At 36.9% G+C, this 19,123-nt stretch overlaps 1 protein-coding gene across 3 annotated transcripts; it reads left to right on the top strand.

Annotated features, from left to right (window-relative positions):
* The first annotated feature begins 26 nt into the window (after nucleotides 1-26).
* Nucleotides 27-13,450, top strand: LOC114516696 (transient receptor potential cation channel subfamily A member 1-like). Of its 3 annotated transcripts, none has more exons than XM_028536241.1 (22): nucleotides 27-230; nucleotides 1,851-1,949; nucleotides 2,325-2,357; nucleotides 2,862-2,930; nucleotides 3,312-3,401; nucleotides 3,994-4,077; nucleotides 4,516-4,620; nucleotides 4,788-4,916; nucleotides 5,278-5,787; nucleotides 6,728-7,028; nucleotides 7,251-7,410; nucleotides 7,732-7,815; nucleotides 8,034-8,108; nucleotides 8,594-8,763; nucleotides 8,910-9,237; nucleotides 9,390-9,573; nucleotides 10,139-10,336; nucleotides 10,533-10,624; nucleotides 10,728-10,967; nucleotides 11,265-11,570; nucleotides 11,876-12,012; nucleotides 12,690-13,450. In XM_028536241.1, the coding sequence occupies exons 2-22, from the start codon at nucleotides 1,856-1,858 to the stop codon at nucleotides 12,733-12,735; spliced, it is 3,435 nt and encodes a 1,144-aa protein (XP_028392042.1). In that variant the 5' UTR covers nucleotides 27-230; nucleotides 1,851-1,855; the 3' UTR covers nucleotides 12,736-13,450. The 3 variants fall into 3 exon arrangements, with proteins under 3 accessions (XP_028392042.1, XP_028392041.1, XP_028392043.1); XM_028536240.1 differs by having other exon boundaries at nucleotides 27-235; XM_028536242.1 differs by having other exon boundaries at nucleotides 54-109.
* Nucleotides 13,451-19,123: the final 5,673 nt, after the last annotated feature.

Here is a 19,123-nt window from a genome sequence, read left to right as displayed (position 1 = left end):
AAATTGTGACGCAGATACGGGACACGTGTATTGTACTCATATGCAAATCACTATTTTCGAGTATAATGCTGTTTGTTTATTACGATCAAGATACTACAAAGCAATATAGGTAAAGTACAAAGCCTAAGGCAAAGAAACCTGGTAATGCGTTGACAATCTAAAATATATACCATATATGCTGACACACAAGAAGTAAAAACGTAATTTGAAATACGCTGAGAGGTAAAACGGTAAGGTAAGAGTAATTCCTAAGAGTAATTCGTCACAAACGATTAGTATTCCTGAATTATGAATGTAATTTTGAACGAAGTTGGACGTACGCAGTCGTTGCTATCGCTTGCGTTTTGTCCTAACTATATATCGCTCAAAATTGCGTGCTATTCACGGATAATTCAAGAGGGTACTATGATTTATTAAATTTTTTAAGTTCACATCGTGTAATAAAGGCGTTTATTAAATGAGGGGAAACAGCCAGGCAAATCAACGAAGCATGAGAAATTCAATCTTAAAAAACTCAAGACAAGTTTAGTTTTAGGTTATAGCTAGGTTAATTCTAAAATGTTTTATCCAATATCAAATTCAAATATGTATATATAGTATCTAGTATATCATTGATTTTATATCTATTAAATTTGTTTATCGATAAACATTACATCATCAGAGTTAAAGGCGCTCGCACGTATTGCATGTAAGCAAGCCAAATTTCATAACAAATGATATTAGATTCTCTACTTTTGTGAAGTTCCGGTTTTACTAGCTTGCAATTTTCACTGCGCTTCTAGATGCGATGCTCTTATTACTATATTTGCGGACAGTTTGCAAGTTATGGAAAATTTAAACATCGGTGGAATATATTAGCTGTATAAAGGGAAAAATCGCACCAAAACCCCCTTTGAAATTTGATGTTTCTTGTTCATTGTCTGCCCTTAAACAAAATCATTATCCATCGTTAATGTGCACAATGGTGCGGTATGACGTCAATTGTCGGTTGATCGAGCATCGATCGCCAATAATCACAATTGTGCCCCTTCAAATTAGTTAATGCTTTTTATTTCTTTAAGGATATAAGCATATTTTATTAGGATATTTCTCATTGAAATAATCGCTAAACGCGGTTACAACAGATAAGATATTTCCTTCTTTGAACTTTAAAGTATACATACAGATTATACTAGCTTAGTCATGCAATTGACGACGTCAACGGAAGTTACGCAAGCATCACTTCAATCCTCAAAGATTTCAAATTTGCATCTACAGGGTGTCCCAAAAAAAACGAAAACTATTGAAATCACCCATAACAATGCCATTGTTAGAGTTTGAATGCCTAAGCACTCTGTTGGGCCCACAAGTGTATAAATCGGGGTTGCCATAAGCATTTTCATGCATGCATATGATGCAGTCAAATTCGCAAAAATGATATTTATTAACAATATTTACAATTTACAAATATGGATAACAATATTTAAATGTGCATCTCAAGGACCATGACCTTCGACATGTCCCCTTTCTCTAGCAACACAAAGCATTTAGCATTTTATAAGTTGTATTAAATCCTCACGGGCTGAAATTCGTGAACACGGCATTCAAATTTTAACAATGAGTGATTTCAATAGTTTTCGTTTTTTTTGGGACACCCTGTAGATCTCAAGTATGCATTTTTGCTTTCTAAAGCCCCGGTTACACTACAGTCAATCTATTATAGCACGACATGGCTAAAATGGGTACCCGTGCCAGGCTACCAAATCAAAGGCCAGGCACGGGTACCCATTTTAGCCGTGCCGTGCTAATAAATCGAGTGCAGTATACACGAGGCTTGAGTGTAGTGTAAACGGAGCTTAATTTATATGTAGGCAGGATGGAGGTTTCGAGGAATGGAAAAAAGAGCAATGGTGTTCCATCATCTCCGAAGAATGAGGCCAATGAAAATGAAGAAGATGCGAGTCAAATAGGTTTGGTAGAGTTTAAACGCATCTTAAACATACCCTAAATATTACCGAAAAAAGTACCCGAAAATATTTTAATTATTGAGTAGTGATGCGTTTATTCTGATATGGGCAATGCATCACTCTCAAGCGAGGTTCACAAAATTCCTTCTTTTTTTTATTGTCCGTTCATGTACTATAATCATAGTACCGTGGCAGAATAAGAAGAATGTTTCGCAACCTATATTATATATTCTAGGAAAATACCATAGCCGCGTAAGATAAAAAAGATTTCTTTTAAAGATATATATGTGCGCATTTTAGACGCCAAAAGAAAAATGCAATGACGATGTAAGAAAAGCGAAGAAAACAAAAAAGTATTATCTTTCCTTTCTTTTTCAGAAATGGCGCAGTGTAAAGTAGAGAGTACAGAAGGTAATGATTTTTAGATATTACTATAGCCGCCATTGCAGGAAGGTTGTACTCTTTCGTGTCGCCCGCGTCGTGTCCTTGCGCCGCGCGATCTTAAAGACTGTTTATCATGAATATTATATATAATTACTTGAATTAGTAATTTAGCTTGTATGTACACCACGTAAATATTTGATACTGCAAAGCTTTTGGTCCGTTACCCGGGCCTTCATCAGTGCAATTACCTGAATGCACATGCATTTACGCGTCCTGGGTTAACGGTCCAAAAGCTTTGCAGCATTAAATACTTACCTGGCGCCGGTACCTACAAGCTAATTTACTTATTGATGTCACCATGCAATCATAGAAGAATATCATAACTTTATTTGGTCTTGATCATGATTCAACTTCTTGATCATGATATATAACTATATAGTCTTGATCATGATTCCTACAAAAGAATCTCAATTTGCTTCTGATATATGTAATCACCGCGATATTTTTCTTCTTTTTTTTCGAAAATGGCAGCAAAATCGTCCTTGGACGATGCAGAAATTATGGAGCCGAACCCCAACGAGGATACACCTTTGATTGAAGGTATGGGAAGAAAACATGCATCATAGGTTTATTCCTACAACAATTTACCGAATTAACGACAATTTCTACACCAAGCCTGAACGCGACATTACATTTTCCATCATTTACACTGGTTTTAATTTACAAACAGAGCTAACTCCGAAAATACTCATTTGGTAAATAAAAAAATTTGACAAATACAAAAATAAATTTTAATCTGTTTATGTCAACTCAAATCTGAATCATCTCTGCAGAAAATTTTACAAGACATGACGTTAGTCTATTTACAAATTTGAATAGCGTTTGTTTAACCTGTGTTTTATATATTTGCCGCTAAAATTATCAGCTGGAGATAGATTTTAATTTACACTAGTTTTAATTGCTTTATTTCTTCACATTTAGACACTATTTCAGACAAAGAAATACGAACGGAAAGCAGTTCAGATTTGCGCGATATAACTATTGATGGTCAAGAACCAGACCCAGTAGACGGTAAAGAAGCAAACTTTTAACTTTTTATACCACAGTTTTTGGGACTTGATAACTATAGTTGCTTCCAGTTCGTTTTTCGAGCTCAATTTTGGTTGGACAAGTAAATTCCATTTAGTAATTGACACATAAAGAACAGTGACAAATATTGAGCAACACAAATTAAGCTAGCTGCTAGCGTGGTGTTAATAAAACAATCATAAAACAGTGATTGGTGTTTGGATACAGGGTATTCTACATCCTCACGAATAAATAATTTATAATGTATTTCAAGGAAACACATGCTTGCTATAAGTTGCTTTATCATATGGTTAAACGGTAGTACCTTGAGCAGCCTTCATTCTGACGTGCGCATAACAAACGTGATTCGTTTCTTCCTTTCCTTCTGATATATTTCTGAAAAACGTCAGCGCGCTGTGAGAGGAGCTGATATCAAATAAACTGTTAGTAAATCTCCCTCTCACTTCATGACGAGAGACAAATCTTTCAAAAAATTTAACATCTATAGTCTGGAAATTCTAGTTTCAGTCATAGGGAGTCAATCTTCGTGTCACAACTGAACAAATTATAAAAACAGTGCTCCTGGATTTTCTAGACCAATCCTCCGGTTCCGACGAACCTGAGGACTGCAGCGATGCTTTAAAAGAAGCGAGAAGAAGGGTACAGACACGTACTTTTGGTAGGCATAAACTCATCTGTACAACACAAAATCATTTTTGACTTTCTTTCCCATAACACCCTGCATCATGGGTCAGCTAGGATAATCAAATGTATTCCCATGACTGCTGTGGATTGTTGGAATACGATGACGTTAATTCGTATACAATAGATATAAGAATTTAATTAATAAAATTATTTCAGCTAAACGTTGGGCCAGAAAGTGACGAAAGTGAAATATATAATAGTTCTCCAAAAATTGCTTGGCTCTTTCATTTATTGTATGCCTTAATATATGACATCAACGAATTTCAATTTTCAAACATTTGAGCGTTTTACAGCTGCGACCATTGTATTTTAAAACGCGGTGTTTATTTAGGCATAATTATATACAACCATTTAAAGCAGCTATCAAGGATAATATGTTAATTGCATTTATATATTTCCTCTTCAAATATAGCAAAATATTTTGTCAGTATTGAGGATAGGACTGATGCTACCTCCAAACGAACACTGAAATTATATCCAGAAGATCACGTAAATCTTAAAGACCTACTTGATGCAGGTATATGGATTATGGAATATAAATCGAGTCGATGTTCGAAAAAATACCATAAAATGCAATATAATGTTTGTAGTAAATGTTGACCGACATATCCTTAATATAATAGCAAGTATGCATGGTCTCGCTTATTCATGTACAATAAATATGTTCACGTATTTAATGTTTAGAGCAAGAATTCGTAACGAGCCATAACTCCCGAGGCAAGAGTTATCAACTGGATTTCCGAGAATGCTGCGAAATTGCGAAGGCAATTTACCTTGATGATGTTGAAAATTTAAAGAATTTAATAACAAATGGTATGTTTTAGCGTAGCTGCATGTCTGTCAGCAATATAAACCCAGCATGCATGTTTGGAAAGTTCACACAATCTTTTTCTCCGTTTATTTTGTATAAATTCGCCTAGTGAAGAACTGCATGGCCTTAAGCCCCGTTTACACTATACCGGACTGCTTTCGGAGTAGGTCAAATTTTGTAGCAAAAAATTTGGCTGTCAGAGATCGAAATAGATATACCAAATCTATCAAACTAATAAGCATTTGCTTCTAACCATTGCCCTTAATTAAAGGAAAACGAAGATATCGGGCCTATGAAGCGAATCCGCGGTATAGTGTAAACGGGGCCTTAAAAGCATACGTTATCTACATCGGATCTTGTTAGGTTCGCCGTTGCAAAACGTGGAAATTCAGCGTCGTTTATTCCAAGCCGCAGAGCAAAATAGTTTGAAATGCTTGGACCACCTTTGCTGGATGTACGAGGAAGACGATGAGTGTGATAGATATAGTTACTGGGCTAAACCAACAAATCTTTTTTATCGTCGCATTTATTCTGGATCCCGGCTTTCGAAAGAACATCCCAAAGAGACCGCTCTTCACGTCCTTGCGAGCAAGCCAAAGGCGGTAGAAGCGATGAAAGTTTTAGAGAAACGACCGAAGTTCCTAAGAGATTTTAAAGACTTTCCGGACAATCACGACACATCCCCGATTCTTGTGGCGATAAAATGCAACAATATAAAGGTTTTTAGACGATTGCTCACCAAAGAACTTGCTAAGCGATCTCGCTTTTATTGGGACATCGAATTGAATAGAGTTAATATACACAAAGAATCCCCTATCCGTGTTGCAGCCATGAACGACAACGCAGAGGTGATAAAAGTGATGTTGGAAATATGTGAGTGTGTTTATGTTATATCGCTCTTCATTATAGTTCACTGAAGAGCCTTAATTAAGCGAGGCCTAGGTAGCAATCATTTATTTATGTTCTTAAAGAATTAATGTCTTAATTTTGGCGACAAAAGTTGAATTAGCCATTTCCCAATCGAGCAGGGTACTGGGTCTAATCGCGAACCGCTGAGCATCTATGGACTGTTTGGAGAGACCGAACATATTGTCATTGTATTCATTTGTCCCTCCAAACACTCCATACATGTTTTGCGGTGCGCGACTACACCCAGTACTCTACTCGATTGGGAAATGGCTAATTTGTTCGCAGGCATGGAACTCTTAGATCCCAGTCAACAAAAAGCTAAGTATAGATACTTATGGTGGATTATAATTATTTCTTCAATTTTAAATGGTCTTTATAGATAAACGTTTGCTTTAGAAAGTTTTCGATTGCCAAATCTTCGTTGATCAGCTGCTGATAATACTAGGTGCACCGTGAAAACAATATCATTTTGGCAGTCGTATACCAATGCATATATCAATTACCGAAATATTTTACTGTATGATTTCATGTAGATAACATTGCATGGGCTGTTTGAAATAACCTATATTCGTTATATAGGTGCTGTGTATTTTAAAGGTGATTGGTTCATTCGTAGTCACATGACTTTAAATAAATCTGATGTTTCCCGCCAGGGAAACAAGTGAAAAATTGTTTCCCGCATATTGTCATAACAAAGTTTTTTGAAACGAAATTGTCGTGTAACATGTATGTTTTTGTTCCTATATAACAAAACACTTAATGTTCGCTACAACTTGGGAAATAGTGAGTTTTGTCCTCCCTATTAAAACTCACGATTTTCCTCGGGAGCGTACATTAAGTGTATAATGCGCATGCACTTATATACATATGGAGCAATGTTTACCTTTTATTCATTCATATAAAGACTGCGAATCAGAGGAAAGACGTCAGCTTCTTGACATGCTGTTGGAAGAAGGAGATGAAAGAAGTCATTCAATACTTTTCCCAGCCACACAGGGTGGCAGACGCGATATACTGAACCTTATCATGAAATACGAATTCTGGCCAGAATTTCTCGAAAGAGAAATGAGAATTACCGAGGATTGGGATGTGTTTGTTGGCAACGTTTGTGCTGCCGGATGTAAGAAACTTGCAAAAGCCTGTTTCAAACAAGATCCCAGTCTTCTTGAAAAAAGGGAGCAAAGATTTGTTACACCCCTCATGAGGTAAGAATTTTGAACGCTGTTATGTTTCAATTATTCAAAATATTATAGTTGTGTAAAACCGTACATAAAGACAGGCAAAAATATTTTTATGGACATTTGAGATACCGTTCGGATCGTATACAGGGTGTCCCAAAAAGTACTCCGGTCTCATTGAAAACGGGAAATTTTCATGCCAATTCGTGAAAAAACACATTATATAAGTACCGCATTTTTTTCTTGCAGGGCAGCCGAAGCAAATCAAGAGAGAATCGTTCGCCTAATATATAAGCTTAAACCTGATTATAATTTCCTTGAGATTTGTGATCAAAATAGTAGAAATGTTTTTCACTACGCCGTGAAGAATCTTGATGTTCTTCTTCAACTTGCGTTCGCATGTATACAGGTACGTGTTTTGATCAGTGACCTGTAATAAAACCTGTAACGCTAACTTGGCCGCTATCTTTGATGGAGAAACAACTCTTTTTCAGTCAAAAACTCAGTTTTTTGCTTCAATTTTTGGCTCCATCTACTATATTACTATAGAAGTTTGCGCTCCAGGTTTCATTACAGTTCTCTGCTTTTGATGGATGTGAGTGGCATATCAGGAAACTGGAAACTCTATGAGGAGTACCTGTTTCAAAAGCACCGCGGGAAATTTCAAGGATAGTATTATTGTATATAATATTCATGTTCAAAAATGTCTTAAACTTCTTTATACCAATAGTTCGGCAAGTATGATGCGATTAATAGTATGGACGATTCTGGAAACACGCCCCTAAAACTCGCAGTTGATGGAGGACTAAAAGAGGTATATTTATTTCTATTATTAAAAATATATGCTTATCAACTTCCATCAGCAAAGTTTTTCTTTGATTCAGAGATTAAAATAACGCCTTCTGTATCAATATAGAATTATTTATGTATGACTATATATGGGTTTTTTTTCAAACTAGCCGAAAAAATTACCCGCACGCTCTTGATACTTTATATAATTTTATTAATTTGAGTGATGTAATCGTTATTTAGAGTGTCATGTTGCTCGTAAATGTCACACAGTTCGAGGTGTTCTCTGCAGACATCGTCAACAATGTGGACATAGAGGTAATTACCCCAACTCTGGTTTCTTTAAAAATATCCTTAACTTCATATATCCGCAGAAAATAAGTATACATTTGACATGAAAAATTCAAGTAACTTTGCAAGCTGTTAGGGGCGTAAGAACCGGGGATTTGGGGGGGGGGACAGGCGCAGCCCAAACTTTTTCAACGGCCAAAAGTGCCCTTTTTGTGATGAAAAATGCCTTTTTGGGGAAACTAATGCAGCTGTAAATACTATTTTGAAATCGAAGGTGTCCTTGTTTGTTTCCTACGTATGCCCACATACACGTGCCCAAATCTTTTTGTACACCACAAATATACACCGTACTAGTGGTGTCGTTGGAACTTTGGCAATCAAACCGCCCATATACCTATTTTTAGCTGCCCTTCTTATTAACCAAAAGTGCTCCTGAAAGTATGTGTCCCCGAATCTCTGGACACGTCCTACGCTACTGTTAATATACGGCATTATTTTTCGACATCTGGTAGGTTTTAGAGAGGGCTCTTTATGTCTGCGGGAGAAAGGCTCCCGAGGACACAGCTGATCTGCTGCGCGGGGATCACGACAAACATCGACCGTTTTTAGAGGCAGCATACAATGGAAACGTGGTATTAATGGAGTTCTTCTTGCGAAAGGGGGCAAATAATTTACAAAGGACGTAAGAATCGTGTTAATAAAATCTGTCAGTTTTTTAGTAGTATAGTACAAACTGAACGTAAAAACTACTAGTTTTTTTAGAATTGCAGCCAATTCATGTATACCAACTTCTTGTTAACCTTGCCAACACATCGTTTTTCAATATAGACCAATTTATCAAACTGCAATACACTATGCTGTACTTTCTGGAAAACTGGATGCTGTGGAGTTCTTGCTTGAGAAGAAGGAATTCCTGGAAATGATCGATTTCACGGACGAAGACGGAATCACTGCAGCTGGTTACGCGACAAGCGCAGGTCATGCAGAGATTCTCAAATATCTTTTGAAGAAAAAAGCAAAAATAAAAAGTGACAAAGCAAAGGCCCGAAAGAATATCCTCGATGCTTCGTATGATTTTTATGAAACTGGCAAAGATTCACTCAAAGAAATTGTTTTGTTTTGTACAAAAGATGGAAAAATTGAACTTCTTGAAGAGGTGATAATAGAAAATTTATCGATTTGTACATTTTACACACTAAATTCTCTATTACAATTCCTCGGTTGAATTCTCTGAATGTCGTTACGGAACAACTAAACTACTTCATTCTCAGAAGCTGAAGACCAAAACTTAATGCTATATTTTTGCAGCTATTCGAAGACACGAGTCGTGGTTCGGATCATATTATGGCAAAGTTGATTCAAGATGCACCAGATATCGCGGTTATGATTCTTAATCTCTGTACAAATGAAGAAAAACGTTTTTCATGCCGATCGTACGCAAAAGTTGAAAGGATCTTGCAGTACTCTTTTTTCCCATTCAAACGAAAAGATCGTAAGTCTGTATTCTCTGCATTAAGCTAGTCGCTAACTGAGATTCTGGTTCTGAAGCTTACATTTCAGTCTTTGATTGGAAGACTTACAAATTCCAAGGGGTGGTAGCAGTCGGCTAAGAAAAGTACCACACAAGATGGCGGGCTACGTGTTGTAATGCGTCATTATTGCACGATCCCAATGTTCGTGGTAAAATTCAACAACTATGACATAAAAAGAAATCACTTTACATTCTGAATCTATGTTAGTTATGATAAATGAGGGTTTTATGTATGTGTGAATTAATCATACGTTTGACCCATAGCTCTTCATTTATATATGATTTTGAATCCAGTTGTTAAAAAGGTTAAAAGCAGTAAGTTTATGGCGGCAGATTTCAAAGCAATAAAAGCTTCTTTAAAATATCCGTTCTTTAAAAAAAAATCGATTGATTTGTTTACGAGATCATGCATATTCATTCCAAGTGTACATCCTCCTATTCCACAGAAATGGATTTCAGCGAAATTCACCTAAATTCACCTATAAAAAATTTAGATCACCTGAATTCTTTCGTTTCTTTTGTCAAGCTAAAGGAAAGCTTGAAGCTATAAAAGCCATGGTGGAAGACCCGAAAGGAGACAAATTCCTGCGTCATTCATTGGTGATGCGGTTCTTAAATAAGAAAATGTATTCATCAAGCATTCAAAATTACCTTCTTCTTAATTTTCTTCTGTACACGACGTTCCTGCTTACTTTAACAACATATGGAGCAATCCAAAGTGGAGGTAAAAAAGTTTATAATTTTTTACCTTTCATGCATGTATAAAAATATGCATGAAAAGGAATATCCCACGCTCGCTACCGATATATAAACAATACATTCTCAGCAGAACTCGGAATATATTTCCCATTTCCATGCAATGTTCTTTGTGTGATTTGTAAATCTGGTAATTGATACACGTGCATTAATTGTTTTCAAAGGTGTACATGATTTGAAATCACCAGGAATGATAGCGTTATCCATAATTATTTTGATTGTATGTGGAATTCATTTCATAAAAGAAATATCTCAGGTTTGTGACTTACACTCAATCATTCCACCCTCAGTAATGTTTGTTACAATCGCAGTATCATATTATTTTGCCAATGCACGTGCGACTGTAAAAACTTCTATAGATGATGCTCAATGTAAAAGATTACTTACACGATAGCGAAAATCTGATTGAACTGGTAATGTATATTTGTGCTGTAATTTACGTTGCTCCTGGAGGAAGCACAAAAACAAGTGGACAAATTGCAGCTGGTGCTATTTCGGTATTTCTTGCTTGGATCAACTTCTCCTTGTTCTTAAAAACCACCTCCGGGTATGGACTTTACATCATCATGGCAATCAAAGTCTTCAAAACCGTTTCGATGGTATGTTATGGAATTATATTCACACATTTCCGAAAAATTCCCGCTTGAATAAATTTTTGCCGCCGTTAAAATAATCATAAGTTTAATAAAATGAAATAATGAATTTTTGTAAATAATCTTGCATAACTTCTGAAGATGAATCAGAACTGACTTAAAGTGTAGTTTGAAGTGAAATTTTATTGTTGTGTATTCGGAATACTTTTATTCTAAATACGCGTCTATGTCGAAGGTCATTATAGGCTCAGAGTGGGAACCAGGTGAAAAAACTAATCCTATGAAAATAATTTTCCTCAACAGGTACTGCCACTGGTCGTATTGTTTATTATCGCATTCTCGTTATCGTTTTCGCTGCTCATGCCTCAAGATCCAGGTTTTGATAATATTCCCATCTCCTTTTTGACAACATTCGTCATGATGACGGGAGAGTTAGATTATCGAGACACATTTCTTGCCAGTGGACCACTTCATGTTATGCAAAAGATACTTCTTTTACTGTTCATTCTCATGATCTCCATCGCCATCATGAATTTATTCACCGGTCTTGCAGTTGGCGACGCGAACGAGATTTTAAGCCAGTCAAAAGAAAAGAGAAGAATCGATAAGGTAAAATATATCAAATGTAACAAGCATTACCTTACACTTGAGCCTGCATTGCTCGGTCACCATCGAGGATTTCCCAAATGGGACTTACCACCTTCTAATTCAGAATGCACTCAAGACCGCTTGATGCAAGCAAATCGAAATAAACATGATAACTGCATGGAACGCTACAATGAAAATCCTCGTAATCGTCGATCTACACGATCCTTTCCTTCCTTTTCAAAAATTAATATCATTTTTCATGTTTCCTATCAAAATGCCTCACTATTATCGTGCTTTCGTTTTAATTTAAATTATTTTAATTTTAGGCTAGGCTTGTCTTGAAACTTGAGAGAGGACTTCCTTTTTTTCATCCACTGAGTTTGATTATAAGATCAACGAGCGGGAGACAATTGGTGATGAAAAGAGGACGAAATTATCTTGGCTTTCTCGACTCAAACCGAAGGTATAGCTGCCGGTATATATTGACTTTCCGCCCGTTACATTGCCCTCGCTTGCATGCAAACGTCAATCATTTTCACCAGTGATTTACCCAAAAACATTTCGCGTAAATGAGGCTAACCTTACACGTGGAAGTTGTTGCATGTCCATGCAAAAAGAGCGTTTATATAGCAAAATACATGCTTATATTAACAGAATTATTGGTGATTTTTTTCTTTTTGTACAAGGTCATCTGAAAATGACGGAAAAGGGCTCAGACTATATATAGTGAAAAAAATTCCTTTCTCGGTTGAAGCAACTTGATATTTCTTGAAATATACTTAATTTCAGTTTGAACTTTTTTTTAGATCTATAGTTTTTAAAACTTAAATTAATCACAAGATTTCGACTAGTTTCATCGAGAATAACAAATGATATTACCGAATAAATACTGCAGAATGGATTTCTATTTCGACAGCGCTGTTTGCCTAAAATGTGAACGCTAGATCTTCTTGTACGCAACTTACAATGGTCAGTGGTAATTAGTAATATATTTTCTAGTCCTATACCATGGATTTGTCTCTGCATGCATGTAAAGTAAAAGCTATCTGCAGGTGTTCTCAGGTTTGGCCAACGAGTATAAAGTTAATCCATGTGACAATCTGAAAATCTTACCTAATTTGATTTATTCACGGTCCTTAGTTTTTCTACGATGACGGTGACGATGAAGATGATGAAAACCCAGTGAATGAAAAGCAAGATGATGGCAAAGAGCAGTTATACGCTGAGGAATTTTCTCAGCTGACAGGAAAAGTGTGCGAGGCACAGGCATTGGTAGATTCCGTGGATAAAAAGAATGATCGTGCGAATGAATACTTCATTGAAGCAATAGAAACCAAATTGGAAAATAGATTAAAGAAAATTGAAGCGATGTTGGAGAAAATTCAAGTTGGAAGCATCGCTGAAATTGATCAAACTGATCAAGCATGATTTTATATTATAGTTAACTAGTGTGTTGTTCGGGCTCAAACTCTGTCACAATGGCCCTTTGTTTTCTTTGTTTTCTTCTTTTTCTTTAAGTTCCTAATGACAATTTAGTTTTAAGTATTTAGCTACATATCTGGCAACTTTGATTAAATATGAAATATGAATTACTAAACAATATTTTAGAACTGGCCGAAAAAGACTAGGGGAATATTTTTTACCCGTGCTCACAGGATTTGTGGTGATAATAAATTGGTTAGGAAGGAAGAGAAACGTATTTGTGCAGTATTAAAGTCCAATGGCTATCCTTATAAGTTTTTGCGAAAAATACAAAATGGAGTTAGAATTAGAAGCGAGAGCGGAGATCAAAACAACTCAAATGTGCCGAAGGAAGTGGTCAAAATGATGCTCAGGATAATGGTCTCATCGTGCTCCCATATGTTAAATGTATGACTGAACGGTTAAAGTGGATTTTGTATAGACACAATTTCAAGATAGCTATGAGACCAACATTGACTTTAAGAGATATGTTGATGAAACCAAAAGATCCCACACCTACAGTAGGAGGCAAAAGTTTGAGTCCAGTGACTGTATTTCTTTGTTTCAGCAGCATATATTAATATTCTACAGAAAACCTTACCGATAAGTGAACTAGAAAAAAGTAAACAAGTAAACAGAAAAATACATGCTGTACAACAACTATGAGATGTTATGATATTCATTTTTACGTATTTTAATGTGCAAACATGCATTTACATGTCATTGCTTAGTTCCCTCTTTTTTGCTCTTGAAATGACCTTTATTCTTGCTCGCATAGATTCCATAGGTTTTTTAATGTCACACGTTCAATACCTTGCCAGCATTCGTTGACCACTTGCCTCAAGTCAGCCTGGCTGGCGGGTCTGTGCCTCGCCCTCTTCCGGTTAAAACGGTTCTACAAGTGCTCCATAGGTTTTAGATCTGGAATATGAGGTGGAAAGCCATGACAACGAGATCACCAGAATGAGTTTGCTTCTAAACGATTTCTGGCACATAGAAGATGTGCATGTGCTTAGGGTGATTATCATGTAGTTAGACGTGCGATCATCTTTGTACCAGATGAAATTCCATGTCCTTGAAGAATTGGATGATACTTTTCTTTAATTAGGATCCTATTATATCTTTCAATATTGCCAAACCGAGCATGACCAAAGCAGCTAAAAGTTTGCTTGAGTAGGATTTAGTTTCTTCGAACCTCTCCAAGGTTAGTTGCATACCACCTTTTTAAATTCTCACTTCTTCTGCGATCTTACGAGGAAAGAATCCTTCAATACTTAATGGAACTATTTGTCCTTGTGCACCATCACTTTGCCCTTTTTCCTACCCATCTTGGGCAGTGTAAAGGAATGAGAACTTTATTTTGTTATAATTTAGATCATTAGGACCAAAACAGTGTGCAATTAATATAGTTTACAGTACTGAAACACTAGCACGCATGTCTTAACTCCAATACGCTGCCAGGATTTAATACTGGAATTCTACAACGACTGGACTCAAACTTTTGCCTCCTACTGTATGTTGAAGAAAACATGCAAAGACTGTGACTTGCAGTATATTGGCGAGACAGGTAGAGCGTTAGGAACTAGACAAAAAGAACATGAGAGAGCAGTGCGCCTGGAGAAAGTAGAAAAATCGGCACTGGCTGAACATGTGGTGGAACATGGCCATTCAATCGCGTGGAACGAGTCAAACGTGATTTGTAATGAAAATAGGTGGGCGCAAAGAAAATGGAAGGAAGCATGCACATATTGAAGAAACTGTCAATGGTATTGCGAATAGAGACAATGGTAGAACGCTTCCAGACATATATAAGACAGTTTCAATGCTCAAAAGGTCTTAATTGGTTTTAAATAAGTTTAGTTTAAGGTGTATAGCTTTTAAAGAAACTGCCAATGTTTTTCACGAATAGAGACAGTGGTAGAACGCTTTCAGTCATATATAAGCAGTTTTAAGGCAGTTTTAAATAGGTAATTTTAATTTGTATAGCTTTTGTTTAGTTAGGTTAAGTATTTGGCTTTGTTTTAGCTTAATTAGATTCATGTATTGGACAGTATTTAGGCGAAAAAATTTTTTACTCTGTCATTTACCATGACGATGGACGCGATGTCCGAAAGCTTGGAAGTTTAAATATAATTTTAACTTATTGTCATTTGCTGGTGTCTCGCATAGAGTTTCAACAAATTAAATTATCTGTCAGACGGATCATTCGTCCAGACAGATCGTTCATCTTTAGCTACTGTATAGATTGAGCCATGCGATGTACCACAACAGAACGATGTATAGTTCTAGTCTTATATATTAATGTCCTTCGAGACTCTTGACAAATTATCGCATAGAAAAATATCCTATAAATACTGAATAAAATGACTTATTTGTATTTTATTCATATTTTCATCTCGCAGACAAAGGACTTTTAATCATTTTTCATCCTTCCGAAAATCATAAGTGCATCCTTCAGAAATAAAGAAATGAAGCTAAATATATTTGACAATACTTCTGCCACTCTGATTCCGAACGTCCGTTTACTTCGGGCAACATTTACATCCTGCAAAAAACTTCCTAAAACAGATGGTATGGGCAGGATATGATACAGGAACGACCAAGCGTAGGTGCATGTACGCGGCATGGAGGCAGAGAGGCGGCAGTGCAGGGACCAATATATGAATATGCACCCATTTAAGCTTTTAGCGACGTCCCTGAATAACTTGTGTTTTGCGACTTCCTCTCTCCAAAAACTTCCTGACCATGCATTTTAAATTATTTCAAACTCCCATTCAGGGTTTTACAGATTACGGCTTTTCTCATTCCTCGTTTCTATCCTCATTCCTTTCTCTGATTCCTCGTTCCTTGTTTTGTAGGCGAAAGCCTGATATGCATTGTGTGCGAAAAAATACTGTGGGAAAGTAATCTATATTCGTGCTAGCTCACAATATTTGTTTACGCTTTAGTCGATTGTTCCTGGGAACCAAAAAATATAATTATTTAAAATTGCCTACTGTTTTGCCCAGGTTAAACGAGATCTAAAATGACTTTGAGGTATTGAGATGAGTATATTATATATAACATGATTCTGACATTCGTAACACCATCATGTCGTCATCACAACAAAAGCATGTCTCAGGCTCGTACCCAGGCGCTTTAATAGTAAAAAATAATGTTGCATTCAGTTATTGTATAGAGGTGAGCTAAAAAAATGCGAGCGCGCGGGGGTGCCTGGGGTGGTTTTGCCTAAAACAAACCTCCCCAAGCACCCTTGCGCGCTTGCTTTTTCAGCTGAACTCTATACAATACCTGGATGCAACGTTATTGCTGCCGCAGCGAGCGAGCCTGAAGCGAGCGAGCAAGGCAGCAGATCCTAATCTATACATTAGGAGGGAAAATCTCGATTTAACTAAGCGCATTGCATTGTGGTAGCTCTTATGCATTCTTTCACTTGTACCTGCATGCAATGCGGTCGGACGGCATGCTATTTTTGGCTGCTGCCTCAGCATCCTAATTTGACGTTTTGGTTCCTTGGATTGTGCAGTGTGCTCACATGACGCATCACTGTTGTATAAACGGACACAAAGCGACGTGGTGAACAATGCCGTTCCTTTCCTCCCTGGCAATTGGAATCTTGTGCTTTAGTCTTTTACAAATATTTGCGCGTTTGGAATTTGAACTTTAATCTATTGTGATTTTAAGGTGTCGTATAACATTTGGCTGTCACTTGTATAGTAGCTTTGTCATTTTTTAAAGGTTTGAAATATATTTTCTTTTACTTTTATCATTGGGGTAAACCTGTGCCGCCTGTGCGGCGTAACTAAAGCATGTATAAGTATTTAAGTTAGTTCTTTGATTGTTTTATCTAAGGTTTCTAAAGCCTCAGGCCTTTAGTTTCACAAATACCTTGCGCATTTGGAATTTGACCTTTGATCTATTCTAATTTGAAGTGTCGTATAACACTTGATTGTCGTATACATTTGACTGTAATTTTCGTGTAACCAATATGAATTTTTTGCAAGGTCATGCAATTAGTTATGTTCTGTTACGTTTTTCAAAAAAAGCGGTCGCAAAATATCGCCCGCTTGACGTTTTGCCCAGAAATAATCTTAAGAGTAAGACAGTTCACTGTCTTAAGAATACAAATCTGAGTCGTACTATTTTCGCTCAGCCTGCGTGGAGACGTTTTCTTTTTATGTCTACACATAGGCTACTTTCGCTAGAATAAATATAAATGGCAGGTTTGGCAAGGAAGCATTTTGCGCATGCTATTTCTAAACGAGTACAGGCAGCACACTGCCTTTAGGTAACCTAGTATATTTTACCATTAAAGCGCCTGGGTATGAGGCTGAGCATGTCTCGTTTGATTTCATTAGGACGTATTTTGATACCTTAAAGAGGCAAAGTCATCTCTTTAAGCCTGGTTTACATCAACCTCGCAACCAGCAAACCTAAAAACCAAGCTTAAGTGACATATAAAAGTCAGCTTTACATATAAACATCCGTAAATGACACTTCAAACCTCGAATATCCGCTTTGATGTGACAGCGCGAAAAGCCGACTGACGCGTCACTCGGTACCAGTCGTTTTCCGATTGGACAATTTGAATTTGAGGCATAATTATTACATTAAAACACAACGTATTTTGACATCCTCGCGCATTGAAGGAAAGCATTAGAGCAAGGCTACAATAGCAAGTGAATCAAAACGTGAAATTTGAAAATACAACTCTGGTTCCCCATCGTGTGTAAGGTATAGAAACATTAATTTATCCATGCAGTAGAAATTTATCGGACCAAAAGTGTTTTTCATTTCCATAGATATTCTGCCCGGGCTGTGTTTATGACACGTCAGAATTATTTGAAGTCCAGGTTGAAATTTCAGCCCAGGCTGAGGTGAAGGCTTTTAGGGGACCTATTTCGACTCTTTGAGCGCTTTAAAATGTCGAATGCCAGCACTGGACAAAAAAGGAGTATTGTCAACGCGATATTTGCTCCCCGAATAACAACGCTAATCCTCAGCTAAGACGGCTGAAGGCTAAACCGGTATGAGCTACGTTTTATTGGGTTTTATAACAGCACTGGGATGCAACGCCTTTACTGGCTTTGCGCTTGAAGTTCATATCACATTAGCATTAGCATCCTCTCTCCTCCGCAGAGCCGTTTCTAATTTCAGCAGCAGCGGTCATCTTTAAAAATCAAGCGCATTTCTATTCGAAGCCTCTGCGGAGGAGAGAGATCAGCATCTATTACATATATACGACTGGATTGTTAATTGTCGTAAACCAATCCAACGTGTGACCATGCACTATCATTCGCTTTGTATATAGATTTCCGTATGTCGTAATGTGAATTATACGAACAATTATGTTATTTGAAAAGCACCCTCAATACACAAGACGTCAAATTTGTTTGTATATACGCACAAATGCTTTTATTACCAATGCGCTTTTATATTCGCTTTAAGCCCACCGCACACGTGAGTTATTATCTGAGGTAAAGACCACGCGTGCTAGCTAAGGGGCTGTTTACATGAGCCCAATTACCCGAGATTCAACGAAGCGTGAGAGGACTTTGAGGTATTGAAATAAGTCTTCATGACACCAAACAAGCTCATGCTATTGTTGTGGTGATTATACGACTGCCAGGGTCGTGTTATCTGCTCATTTTAATACCTCAAAATCATCTCACGCTTCGATGAATCTCGGGTAACCGGGCTATGTAAACAGCCCGTTACTCTCGTGTGCGGATAGTTTTTCGTGAGAAATTGGCCTCGAAAGCTCTCGTGTGCGGCGGGCCTTACAAATATTGTTTGTGAGAAATTTTCATTTCTCCCGTGAGACTTCTGTTTGTGACGTACGTGTAGGTATAAATATTTAAATTTACAACTTAAGCACCATGACCTTCGACATGTCCTTAATTCTATAGCAAATGTAGGCCTATTTAGCATTTTATAAATTGTGTTAATCCCTAGGAGCAAAAATTCGCGAAGAAGTCATAAGATAATTAGCGAACAGTGATATAGACTTGTATTTTGAAGCACCTAAACCAACAGCATTAATAATTTGTATATCAAAGAGTATTTAGGAAATGACGTCAATCAATACCTTAAAAAAGGCCTTTGTCAATAAT

The sequence above is a fragment of the Dendronephthya gigantea genome, unplaced genomic scaffold (genome assembly GCF_004324835.1).
Source record: "Dendronephthya gigantea isolate DGI-Jeju-01 unplaced genomic scaffold, DenGig_1.0 000006F, whole genome shotgun sequence".
In the NCBI taxonomy this organism is placed as follows: Eukaryota; Metazoa; Cnidaria; class Anthozoa; order Malacalcyonacea; family Nephtheidae; genus Dendronephthya; species Dendronephthya gigantea.
Note: the sequence above shows the minus strand (reverse complement) of the source record. Positions and strands in the feature narration are given on the sequence as shown.